At 36.9% G+C, this 12,458-nt stretch overlaps 1 protein-coding gene across 5 annotated transcripts in view; it reads left to right on the forward strand.

The window, feature by feature from the left end:
• SS18 (SS18 subunit of BAF chromatin remodeling complex) overlaps positions 1–12,458 on the forward strand; it is a 370,104-nt gene that overhangs the window by 11,881 nt on the left and 345,765 nt on the right. For all 5 annotated transcript variants that reach the window (XR_009742561.1, XM_061448625.1, XM_061448623.1 and 2 more), the window contains 2 exons: positions 6,205–6,358; positions 11,769–11,990. Coding sequence is in view for 4 of the 5 variants with exons in the window: in XM_061448625.1 (XP_061304609.1) it covers positions 6,205–6,358; positions 11,769–11,990 (376 nt within the window). In the remaining variant the exon portion in view is untranslated. The remainder of the gene's footprint in view (positions 1–6,204; positions 6,359–11,768; positions 11,991–12,458) is intronic.

The raw sequence follows: 12,458 nt of genomic DNA on the forward strand, positions 1-12,458 counted from the left end.
AGTGTGCTCTGAAGTGCATTTCTTTCATACTTGGAGATGTGAGTTGTCTGTCTGTAGTACCATACCTGCACAGTAAATATTTCAACCCTTGTCAGTTTTCTGAGAGCTGTACTGGGCAGTCAGGTAACATAGATGCTGAGTCCTTTAGCATGTATGGTTCTGCTGTTTTCCTGATTTAAACATTCTGAGGGTTCTGCAGGATTCTTTCTGCTTTATTTGAATTTGTGTAAAGCCTTCTAGCTGGAATGGAGGTGGAATTTTTCTCTTCGATTACTGCATGCAGGCAAAACCTGTAAATACTGGACCAGATGTTAAACGACTTCAAAGTCAAAGAAGCAGGAGGTAAATAGCTGTGGAAGAGAAAGTGCCTGCTTTTGAGGACACATAAGAACTGCATTTTATGGGGGAATTCCAGAGTATCTCTGAAGTAATCTAGTTTCTATAGCTTACTGTTCCCCAATTAATGTCCACAATGATCATATTTCTAGTCACTTAAAATAAAACCCATCTGAATTTGTACCAGACTATTTAAATTTTTATTGAAATGATTTCTAGGTATATCAAAAGAATTTTCTGTGATTATTTTGTAAGTATCAGAAGAGCTATTCCTATGTGGACATTAAGTATTTTAGGGTTAGATTTTCTGGTTGTTAAAGTGATGCTAAAGAATATTTGTACAGAGAAATACTTTTATACAGTGATACATGCAATTTGAAATAACTAAAGGTTCCAATTTCCTCTTTAAACAAAGTGTTTTAAGTATTACATTTTGCACTATTTTAACATTTTGATGAAATACAAAGTCAGATTTTCTCTGGTTTTTGAAGGTACTGAGATTTAGAAACTGCTTGTCATTCTGAATTTAGAATTCTTCACTGCTGGTGTCACAACTAGTACTCAGCAGTGAGAGGCCATATTATATTTGTAATTAACTTCACTGTTTAAACATGACTATAAGTGCATTTCACAGAAATCCTTCCTACCCCAAAATATTACACTTGTGGAGAATTAATACAAGTTATTATTTTTTCTTTTTTTTTTTCTTCATTTAAGATATTCTCAGTACTAGAATAGCCTGTGCCTTGCAGAAGAGGAGTTGTAGTCCAATTAAATAAACCTTGTTTCTTTCAAATATCAAAAATGTATTGCTTTATGATCTTATTTCCCAGTCTGACACGTCAGTAAGTACTCTGCAGGTGCCATCACCACCTATCAACAGAGTACTGCCTCTGAGACTGGGACAGGTGCCGTGATATTAGCAATGTGATATTAGCAGGGCAGGGTATCTCCTGGGACGGGATATTTTGCTTCACAGAAAATGGGATTTGAGAACTGAAAACAAAGATGATTGATTAAATCGAGTTAGAGCTTCTCTCAGACAGATCAGAAGGCTCTTATGTTTGTGTTCCATGTAGCTTTTAATGGTTATTTGGAGAGAATTTCATGAAAATTGTATTTTCCATAGTGTATTTCAAATAGCTATTGCTATTTGTATTGATTAGCAGTATTGTGTGCTTAACAGTATCTCCTGTCTTTCACATTTTATTGATGATTGAGTTGATATTCCACCTCCGTTTTTATAACAATAGATGTTCTATAACCAAATCTTTCAATCTGCTGCTGATGGTAAGAAAAACCTAATAGGGCAAGAGAAGAGATGATAGATGAAAGTTCCAGATGTACAATTCCACCATGGCAGTTTTTATTGTTTGCTGTCTTGCATTTGATCTGATTTATTATCTAAAAGAAAATCCTCTAACAAAAATGTAGTTTGGTTATTGCATTAAATGTATGCTTTCAAATAACTTTTGAGTTTAGTAGGATTTTGTTTGCTGAAAAGTTGTCTGGTAAAATCTAATGGGTCTTGTTTCTTTTTCCTATTTTCCTTTTTCTTGTCTCCTTTTTTGGTTATCACTGCAGGTTAGTTTCAGTCTTTCTCAAGTTCAGGTTTTCAGAGTTGGACAAAATAGCTTTTAATTTATTTGTTTTATGCTCAGATAGATTTTAAATGCTCATAGCGGCTATAAAGTATCTGTGTGTTTGGGAAAGTGAGCCAAAAATGAGTGTTTAGCAAGTGAAGCTGTGTCTAACATCTTCTCATTCTTTAATTTACTTATTACTGATAGTAAAAAAATTAACAATTGCTGCTTTATAACGGAAATAAAATCAGCAATTATTTTAATTTCCTTTCTGCCATGCATCCAGCAGGAGGGGAGTAGCTTCTCTTTTGGTTCTGTTAACCTAACTGCATTTAGATGTCAGTTCACTCTTTATATTTACACTCAATGTGTAGGGTTCCTGTTGGGTAACTTCCCTTTCACAAAAGGTGGGGAGTTTCTTTTTTCTTTGTTAAGTATTTGTCTTTCAAATACTGTGCATGGGATATGCTGAATTTATGCTGATTTAAAAGTTTATCAGCTGTAAAAACCTTCATCAACTCTGATAGATACAGGGAAGCTGCTGTTTTAAAACAATTTTTTGTGCTTTCTTCTGTCTGTGACCAAAAGAAAAAAACACTTGGGAGAAATTTCACTGGGGAATAATTATATCTGCAGGTGACATTTCTTTTTAATTACTAGCAGGTAGTGACTGGTTTATGACCCTGACATGAAGGCTTGTAAGACAGTTTCAAAATATACTGTATAAAATCCTATATAACTGTCTTAATTATATATATACGATTGTCTCTATATCTTAAACTTTTTCTAGTGTCTTCTGTTGATGAATCCCTCAGTTTATGTGATCTATGTAGTGTCTTGTATGTTTAATGTTATTCCTCAATTTATTAACTATTCTCCTGGGGTTTTCTTTGTTGTTAAAGCATAAATTGGATGATATACTTTTTGTATGGATCATACATTAAATTGTATTTCTGTCGTATCTTTTTATGTTCATTTCATTTTGAGGTAGAAAAAAAAAATTTGTCCTTTTTTAACTTGTTTCAGGTGATACCATTCAAAGTCTTTAATCACTGGTTACCTGTCTTTGCAATCCTTCTGCTTTCACAGTATCTTTTTGTGATTGCTTTTCTCAACTTGAACTGTCATGATCACAAAAACCATGACTTTTTTTTTTCCTTGCATATTATACCTTATTTTCAATACGTCAAGTACTGAAGATAATCCAGAAGTTCTTTATGGATCTTTTTTAATTGTTTTTTTTTCCACCAAACTGTTTGGGTCGTGGTCAATTTTTATTTTTTTAACTTATTTTCTGGATTAGTTGCAGTAGAGTTCCCCTTTCTGAAAAAAGAGTAGTTCGGAATTCAGTGTACTTGCTGTGTATTTATCCATGGTGAACCCTGGCACTATTTGACTTACTTTTTTTCTTCTACAGTTTTCAGTAATCTTGCAACATCTTCAGATGTTGGTATTTACTAACAAATATTTTCAGGGAACCTCTATATGTTCCTTCCTTATTTGAACTTCATGAAAGGTTATTGCTTATTTCTTCCCTTTCAGCCATTTCTGATCAGTGGAAGCATACACCACTAGACAACATATTTCTGCAAAGGCTTCATCAAAAACTTGTGTTAAGAAATTTTTGTTAAGCATACAGCTAAGTGGTTTTTAACTTTTATTTTTTTTTAGAATTTCTAATAGAAAGATTTGACTTCTCTTATTGATACTTTACTGACTCATCTTTATCATCCTTGGAGTTTCATAATACCCTAATTATTTTATCATTTACTTGTAGCTTGGGGAACATGTATCACAGATTTGATTCCCAGAATTGTACATTGTTCATTTACTTTGTTTCATCTTATTGGGTAGTTTAATGAAATATCAAATGTTTTTCGCAGCTTGGATCTTTTTTTTGCCTTGTTTTCAAGAATCTTAAGTGGGTTCACACAGGTCTTCAGGCTCTTTCCATATCCAGAAGCTCCTCTTGCTAAATTATTTTCTGGTAGTGCTTTTTGGGGTGTTTTTAATCACCCCCTCAGTTCTCTCAATTCCTTGTAGTTTATGAAGTTTCTTGTGGGGTTTTGTATCTAATGGGATTTTAAAAATCCTTGTGCTTTTTTCCCTGTCCTTGGTTGTCTGCCCTCTCAGTGCTGTTTGTTACTGTTTGTCTTAAACAGTAGTTATTTTGAAAACTGCCGGAGTGAATTTCAGAGTTGGAATATGTAGTTTTGTCTTAAATGGAGATTTTTGTGTGTGTGCGTGTGTGTCCATCTTTCCATGCAAAAGGGCATGCCTGTACTGGTGCAGTTACACTGCAGGACAGCTCAAATCTGACTAAGATCTAATTTTTTAGTACTTCATAGTATTTTCATTATCAGCCTGTTTTGTGAACACTGGGTTTACTAATGATTTATATTTGGAATACAAGTAGTTCATTTTAATTCTGAAAATAATTCAACTTGGATGAGTTTTTGGCTTTGCTTTCTGCTTACATGGGGCTGTTGTTAATGCTCTGAGCTCTAGCTGCTCATGTGGATACCAACAGTGTTGGTTTGTTGGTTTTGCTGGTATTCCAAAACATGCTTTCTAAATAAAACTTAAAACCAGTCTGTTTTCTTTTTTGTGTATTTTTCTGTTTTACATAGTTTTTTAGATACAAAAGCAGGATGAGAGCTCTTGAAAGTGAAGGGAAAAAAAGACTGAACTGCAGCATTCTTACTTTGATTGCTCACTAGTGGAGGAAGATCAAGCAAAACTGAGCAGTATTTTACTTGCAGTGTTCAGAGTAGAGCTGCCTTTCATTCTTACCTCTTCTACTTTCTGCCATTTCTGCTATAGGATGAGGAAGACTTGCTTATAAAAGGTCCTTGGGGAGGAAGGTAAAGAATTTAGTAAGAGAAGTCATCTACTTGCTTCCATTTTCCTTCCTCCCTCCCTTTTTCTTCCTCCTGCTGAAAAAAGCCTTCACTGATTTTTTAAGGAATTTCTAAAACTATTGCAGGGAAAATAATATCTGCTTGAGGTATTTGAGGAAATGCTGAGAAAATAAATAAGTACTGCTCCCCTTCTTCATTGTCACCCAAGTGAGTATGTGTCTCTCTACTACCCTGATGCTACCGTCCCCAGGGCCGAAGAGGGGCCCTGCATTGTATTCCTTTGGAAAATGTTACTCTTTCCTACTGTATTATTAGTTGTCTACCAACCTCCTGATGAGTAGGTATGGGTATAATGGGGGCTAGCTAGACAGGAACTTGGGATTCACCCTCTTGGCTCTTTCTCTGAACAGAAATAGAAAATACACACATCATTGTGTCACAGGAAGGGTTTTGCATGGGTAGTCACAGCCTTTTAGAGAGAGTCCTCAAAAGCCAAAGACCCAGGATTTTGCTCTCACAGAGATGGTTTTTATTCCCTGAAAGCGTTTGGCTAAGGTATGCGAGGAGGATCATTTGGTCTCGCAGGTGTTTTTATTAGGAAAGCGAAGCTGGCTACCAGCGGTTTCTGTGTCTCCTTACATTGCTGAGAGTAGAACCTACTGGTAAATTCCCCCTTGTATTTATTGTTTTTCTTGCTCTCCCTCTTTGAACTCTCAAGGTTATTCAGTTATTTTCCTCACAATTTCATTAGGAAATTTGCCAAAAACATCCTTTCTAGGCAGCTGTCTCTGGACCTTTGGAGGCCAGCACTAATGTGCTCTCAGTCTGTAGGGGGTGTTTGGCACAGAATTACGAACTAGGCCTTCAGCGATTCGGGGGAGAGATGGGAAGAGATCGCAAACACTTTACCACAACCAGGTGCAAATTTTTGCTAGTCTGTGAGCATTCAGAGGCTTTCCTCTCATGTTGTACCTGTTTTGTCCTGGTGCAAGTTCTGGCAACAGCAACAAATCACTGGTGCGAGAGAATTACAATGAAGAGCTGTTTTTCTGCTCAACAAATGTTGCTTTGAAGGGAAAGCTTGTGTGTGTGTGGGAGGGGGTGACCCCAGCAATCTTGAACTGTTCAGATATAATTTTTTTCATGGGGCATTGATTTGTATTTTTTCTATTTGAAAGCAGTGCTCGAAGGTACTGTGGTGTTGCCTGCATGTAATACTTCATGTAAAATTGATTGGAGTATTAAGCATTTTACCAAAATAAATACTGGGAGGAGTTAACCTTATCAGAAAGAGCAAGAAACACGTTTCAGTGCTTTCTTTCAAACCCTGCTGAACAATATAGGCAACTGCTGTACCATATGTACATATAATATATTTGTCAGACTAACTGCTTCTTGTGTTTGACTAAACTGTCTCCTTTCAGCCACCCACACAGAATATGCCTATGGGTCCTGGAGGGATGAGTCAGAGTGGCCCTCCCCCACCGCCGCGCTCGCACAACATGTCTTCAGATGGTATGGTAGGTGGGGGCCCTCCTGCACCACACATGCAGAACCAGATGAACGGCCAGATGCCTGGTAAGTTTTTCTCCTCTAAGACATTAACACCAGTGTTGCCTGGCAACTGAAACGACATGGGGGCTCAAGGGATACTAGATTGTTGATGACAAAACTGCTTTGAATGCCCCGGAGTACGAGCTCTCTTAGAGTTTGTTAGCTACAGAGCTACGTGACCTGTATTCAGTGTTTATCAGGCTGCCCTTGGGCTTTGATGTAGCTGACACACAGCATTCCTCTGATGAACAGAACTGGCTAAATTTAGTCTGTTTGAAACCATGCAGTACAGCTGGCTTTAGAAGGCTTACTGGGGAAAGGTATTGGCCTGTGGCTGAGTGAACACAAATCCTTCCATGAAAAGATAATGTGAAATCATTGCAGCTAAATAATTAGATAGTAATAAAATAGATACACCTCAAAGAGGGCGTTTCAAATGTGGGTAAATGTAAAAAAATAACACATTGCTTTTATACAGAAAGTCATCCAGCTTTCACTAATCCTCTGTGCTCTTTATGACTGAAGATGTGTTGAATCGTAAGGGATTTGTAAAGAAATGGCCTCCAGCTTATTGTTCTAGGTGTAAATTTTAAGTCAGTTTTTATGCCATCCTATTTCATAATAAAAAGAAAAGTGCTTGGAAGTCAGAAACAAAGCAGTGAAACAAGATGATAAAATTCCACATTGTACCTGCCAGTACTGGCTTTGGGGTAACTATTCCCTTTAGCAGTCAGATCAGAATGGAATAGGCCATGGAAAAGCTTGCTTCTTTATATAGAGGCTGTTTCCCAGAATTTCCACTCATAAAGTCGTACTGCCTGTTTCATGTGAATTGGCTTTCATGTTAAAGTTGCATTCCCAGGATTGCTTTTGTTCAGGACCCCTTCATTTTTTTTTTTTTTTTGAGGAAGTTTTCATACAAAAGCTCTTCAAGGTATTGATACTTCCAAGAAAGGAAACTGCTGTCAAAGGATCTTTGAAAATTCATCTCTTGGTGGTCACAAGGAAAAGCTCCTTGACAGTAAACACAGTAAATAACTATGCAAAACTTAATATAACGTAAAAAATAGAATGATTGCTGTAGTCTTTAATTTCTGTGCAAATCTTGATAAAATGGACCTGATAGTGACAGCTTTTCTGAGAAGAGTAGCTGAATAGCCTCCAGGGACTGTGTATGAGAAGTGTAATAAAAGATCTAGAGAAGAAGTTGCTTTCATCATACATGTTGGTCATGGTCTGCATTTGCAAGTGGAAAGAGCGATATATGCTGTTCCCTAAGTAGGTCAGAGATATTCTGGTTGTGAAGTCCTCTATCCATCTAAGATCCATCAGCTCCCATGGAGAATAGCATTGCCTTTCACAAATCAGTCTTTTTGACCCTCTAGAGTAATCATATTATTGTTATTATAGTGATCTTTCCCAAGGAGAAGGATTACTAAGTCACAATGTGAGCATAATGACTTTACTGCAGAGCCACAGGGGATAAAAGTTACTGCTTAAACATACATATTTTGTAATTAGATAGAATAAGAAAAGAGCTCTTACGAAAATATGTGAAAGGTAAATAGGTTTGTTTTGGTATTCACCTAGACGGATACTTAAATACAGTTTCCAGCTAAGCTTTAATTTAGCCTTTTTTTCCAACATACTCCCTTTTTTTGAATATCTGTTTCTTCTGTTTCTGTTTAAAGTTGTCTCTGAGGATGTGAAGATTAACAGTTTAGGATGAGGGCATCTCTAATATCAGAAAGGCATGCTAAAATCATTTCATAGTTCATAGTTGGAAAAGGGGAAACAGAATCATTTTGTTGAGTGGATTACTGAGTGTTTTGGGGTTTTTTGTTTGCTAGTTTACCTGTGTATGAGCCTTTCTGTATTTCACAGACATGTATCTAATAATATCTGCAGTGTATGCATTTGCTTTCTGTTTATGGGGCTCTTACTCTAATGTTACGCAGACGCTTTGTGGTAGAAGCCAGATATAAACCCTTAAATATCTGAAGAGATAGGTGATCTTTCTAAAAGGAGCAAAGTTACTAACATGCAAACTGAGAGAATCTAGGCTTGACAGCCACAAGTTCACCAGCCTGGAAGAAATAAAATCAAGGCTCTTAAATATACCAGTTGAGGATTTCTGGAAGGCTTAATCTGAGCATGGGCTTCCATTGGCCTGAGTATGGGTGAAAGGGTTGATAGGAGGATCAAAAGAACTGCCTAGTGATGGACAGCATGAGTTAAAGTTCTGGCGTAGACCTGTCCCATTTCCTAAAGGGCAGAGGATAATTTTTCTCATACTTGTGTTCTACTTAATAAAGGACCTAGAGTGCTACTGAAACCCTTAATTGCATCCCTTGACAAATGAGTATCTCTGTCCTTTTACCAGAAAAGACAGTCCTGGTGAACCTTTTTCAGCCTGTAGTGGAGCCAAGTGTTATCTATACCTGTGACAGATCATGGTTTTTACCCAAAAAAGTTACTGTCTGAAGACTTACGCTGAGAGTTTGTGTGATATAAAGTACATTTAGATTTGGGAGGAGATTATGAATTGGGTTGTGCTGGTGGCAAGTTACCTTCCCAATTTCTTGAGCTTGTTTTACCACATGTAGAAAGCTGAAGGTAAGACTAGCCTTAGGGTTTTCTGACCTTTGTCATGGCACTTTGGTAGGTGGCCTTCCTGAATAACAGGTGCTTGTGTATTAACAAGTTCTCTCCAAGTAATCTTTCCGTCTTGAAAATGTACTTTCAAATGTGCTTAGGCTTGCTTAAAACTTCTCAGAGCTAAGATATGGTCCGTAAGTGGTTAGGAGAAAAAACGACTTCTGTTTATAGTAAAGATAGATACTTATTCCACTAACTTTGTTACAACACAGAATCTAATTAGTATAGCATTTGAAACAGTTATTTTTATGGCAGATGCACACTTCATGTTTCGTTCATATTCCATTCTTCCTATCTCATTTACTGGTATTAAAAAAGAAATAGAAAATAACTGTGTTGTCTTTATATGCAGGAGAACCCTGTGCAGTATTTTGGCAAACTTAAATAAATTTGTGAAGTGTGTTCTTACTATTTTTCATTTGCAAGGGTTTTTGTTACTACAGACATAGCTTTTCCTCTGTCCTTGTCTTCTGGCTTCTCACTAACAAACTATCTGATTTTGACCCCAGAGCATGACACGTGCCTGTCATTTCTTATGCCACCTTTTCCTTATGAGTGACTTCTATTTTGGTACTGAGGCATGCAGTGTAAACCAGTGTTTGAAGGAAGTTATTTTATTTTTTCAGCGTATTTTCTCTTGTGATGATTTTTGCCTTCCTCATTTTGCTTCTTACATTACTGGTCTTAAAAACTTTTTCCACCATGTGTTTGGCTAGCTCTCTGAGATCCATTATTGACAGTTTCTTCCTCTCGAGCAAAGAGGAACAAAACCATTCCCAGGCCTGGACTTTCTGGCACTAACCCTGTGTATTCCTTTTCTTAGGAAGGAAATTAAGAAGGTAATCTTCTGGCAGTCCTGCAATACTTGCTTCGCACTACAGTCTGATGCTTTTCTTCATCTTAGCTTTAACACATTGATGATTGATCTCATGGTTAGAGATTATCTCACTTTCTCAGAATTAAATTGTCTTCATGTTCTCACAGATTTAGGCAGTGTTGAATTGAAGAGAGGACAGAATAGGCACCTGTAGTTCTCTGTCATGGTCATAATTCTGTACAGTGAGTTACTTTTTCTGTATTTGTGCTGCATCCACCCTTGTACAGTTCAGGAATCTCTGCTCACCTTGTTTTGCAGGAACAGTGAACTGCATATATGATATCTTTGTCAGCTTTTTCACTTTCTTTGATAAAATAAGCTTACATGTTCGTTTCATTAAGGTGTCTTGAAAAGGGCAAAGGATAAACATACTCTTGAACTTACTCTGTTTTTTATGTTGGCTTTTAATAGGTGTGTTCCTTCATCATTGGTATCTTTTTCTTCTGCATCTTTTTTGTTTGCAGGTCATTTGGTATTGCCTCTGAGACCTTGTGTACAACTCTGTGTCTTTCCTTTTGCATTCATTCTGTCCTATATTAGTGGAGTTGTTTCTTTAGCCAAGACAGAACTTGGGAGCTGTTTACATCTCAAGGCAGATACGTGTTCTGGTGTTTGGGTTTTGTTTTTTTTTTCCTCAGAGGGGAGATATGTAACTAAATCACTATTTTCTTACAACTTTTCTGGCATGGTTACTTTTAGGTTACTTTTCAGAGTTTTCTGTATTTCTTAGGGGTTTGTAGCTTAACAAAAAAATCTGTGGTATGTTTGACAACCATGGCATCTTCTTGATGAACTCTATATATATCAGCACTTGCCTTGTTTGCAGTTGACTTACTCTGTCACATGCTCTTGGGTGGTACATATCTTTATAAACTCCTCGTGGTGCTTGTCATATGCATAATCCTTGCATTTCATTTACTTGTCATATTTATATCCAGTCACACCTCTTACTAATTTTACTCCTACTAGCTTCTTACCCCAGCTAAAATAATGAATAAGCCGATAAGATAGTACTGTAATGTTTAGACTTTTAAAAATACCCATTGAGAGTAGATTTAATTCAGAGAACAAGCCAATTTGTGTTGTCACAAAGAGGGGAGATAAAGGGTGAAGGGATGTAGCTGGTACATAAGTATATAGAATCATAGAATAGTTTGGATTGGAAAGAACCTTCAAAGGCCATCTAGTCCAATCCCCCCGCAGTGAGCAGTGACATCTTATGAACAGGTTGTTCTTCCTTTGCATCTTTGCAAGCATGAGATGTGAGCTGATAATTTGGTGGCTGTCCTTCCAGACATCATCTCCTACCCTAGTAATCTGTAAATACAGTTACAGAATAATGGCTACAGATTATAAATTTCAAACAATATTAAATATGCCTTCAGCCATTTTTATTCTGCATGTGTTCGCACCATGTCAGTGTTAGTAGTGTCAAGCTTTTTTAGGGGGAGAGGGAGAGAGGATTAACCATTGCAGAAAAGTGTCTAGTATGGTTTGTTTGAATAAACAGAAATGTTTTAGCTATTGACAATTACATAGTTGTAGTAGAGCTACTAGGCTGATTTTTAAACTGCTCTTGTGCAGTTCAGGTTGGAATTTGTGGTCTGTTGTGTGAAACTGAAAGACTGGGATTGCATATGGTATGGATGTAAGATGAACTGTGTGATAATTTACACTTTTGCTGTACTAGCTTCAGTTGCTTAACAAAAAAAATTGCACAGTAGAACTGAACTTCTACTGCTATTTTTAAGTTTTGAAATAATGAGTGAACTGTTTTAGCTTTTTTAAAATGTAATTGTATTTAATGACTTCTATTTACTTTTGTGATTCAGTATGACTATATTTGCTTATTTTATGATACTTAATGTAGAACCTTCTTCCCTGTTTTTCTTTCTGAAGGACCTAATCATATGCCTATGCAAGGACCTGGACCTAACCAGCTCAATATGACAAACAGTTCCATGAACATGCCTTCAAGTAGCCATGGGTCAATGGGCGGCTATAATCACTCAGTGCCATCCTCTCAGAGTATGCCAGTGCAGAACCAGATGACTATGAGCCAGGGACAGCCGATGGGCAACTACGGTCCCAGACCAAACATGAACATGCAACCAAACCAAGGTAAGTGTTAGCTTCTGTAAAAAGGATTTATCTCAGGTACAGACATCTTTAAAGTTCTTTTCCAGCAGAGTTCTGGCTCTAAATGCATCTATACCCATGTTTGTACGACTCAACGTCTTCATTCTCCCATGTGTCAGTGACTTTTTATTTATTTGCAGACATTGAACTGTTTTCAGGTATTGTGTGAGAATCTGGGATTGGAGCTGCTTTCATCAGTTACAAATTTGAACTGCTGTTTATCTTTCTCAGACTTTACACTTCCATCTAAGTGTTGTTATTGCTTGAGTTGATAAAATACATCTCTACTCTTCAGTCTCTTGGGTAAATTGAAAATTTAAAGTCAGGTAGCCTTTAGATTTTTATACCTAAGTAATCCTTGTTCTCTGCTGCATGTTGTTTTAGTGTGGAATGTCTGTTAATCTTGAAAAAATAAAATCCAGTTCCAGGAACAAATCCACTACTCCCTAA

Source organism: Pezoporus flaviventris, unplaced genomic scaffold, assembly GCF_033815535.1.
Source record: "Pezoporus flaviventris isolate CSIRO_AGI_PZ_B2104156 unplaced genomic scaffold, CSIRO_AGI_Pfla_v1 ptg000007l, whole genome shotgun sequence".
Classification (NCBI taxonomy): domain Eukaryota; kingdom Metazoa; phylum Chordata; class Aves; order Psittaciformes; family Psittacidae; genus Pezoporus; species Pezoporus flaviventris.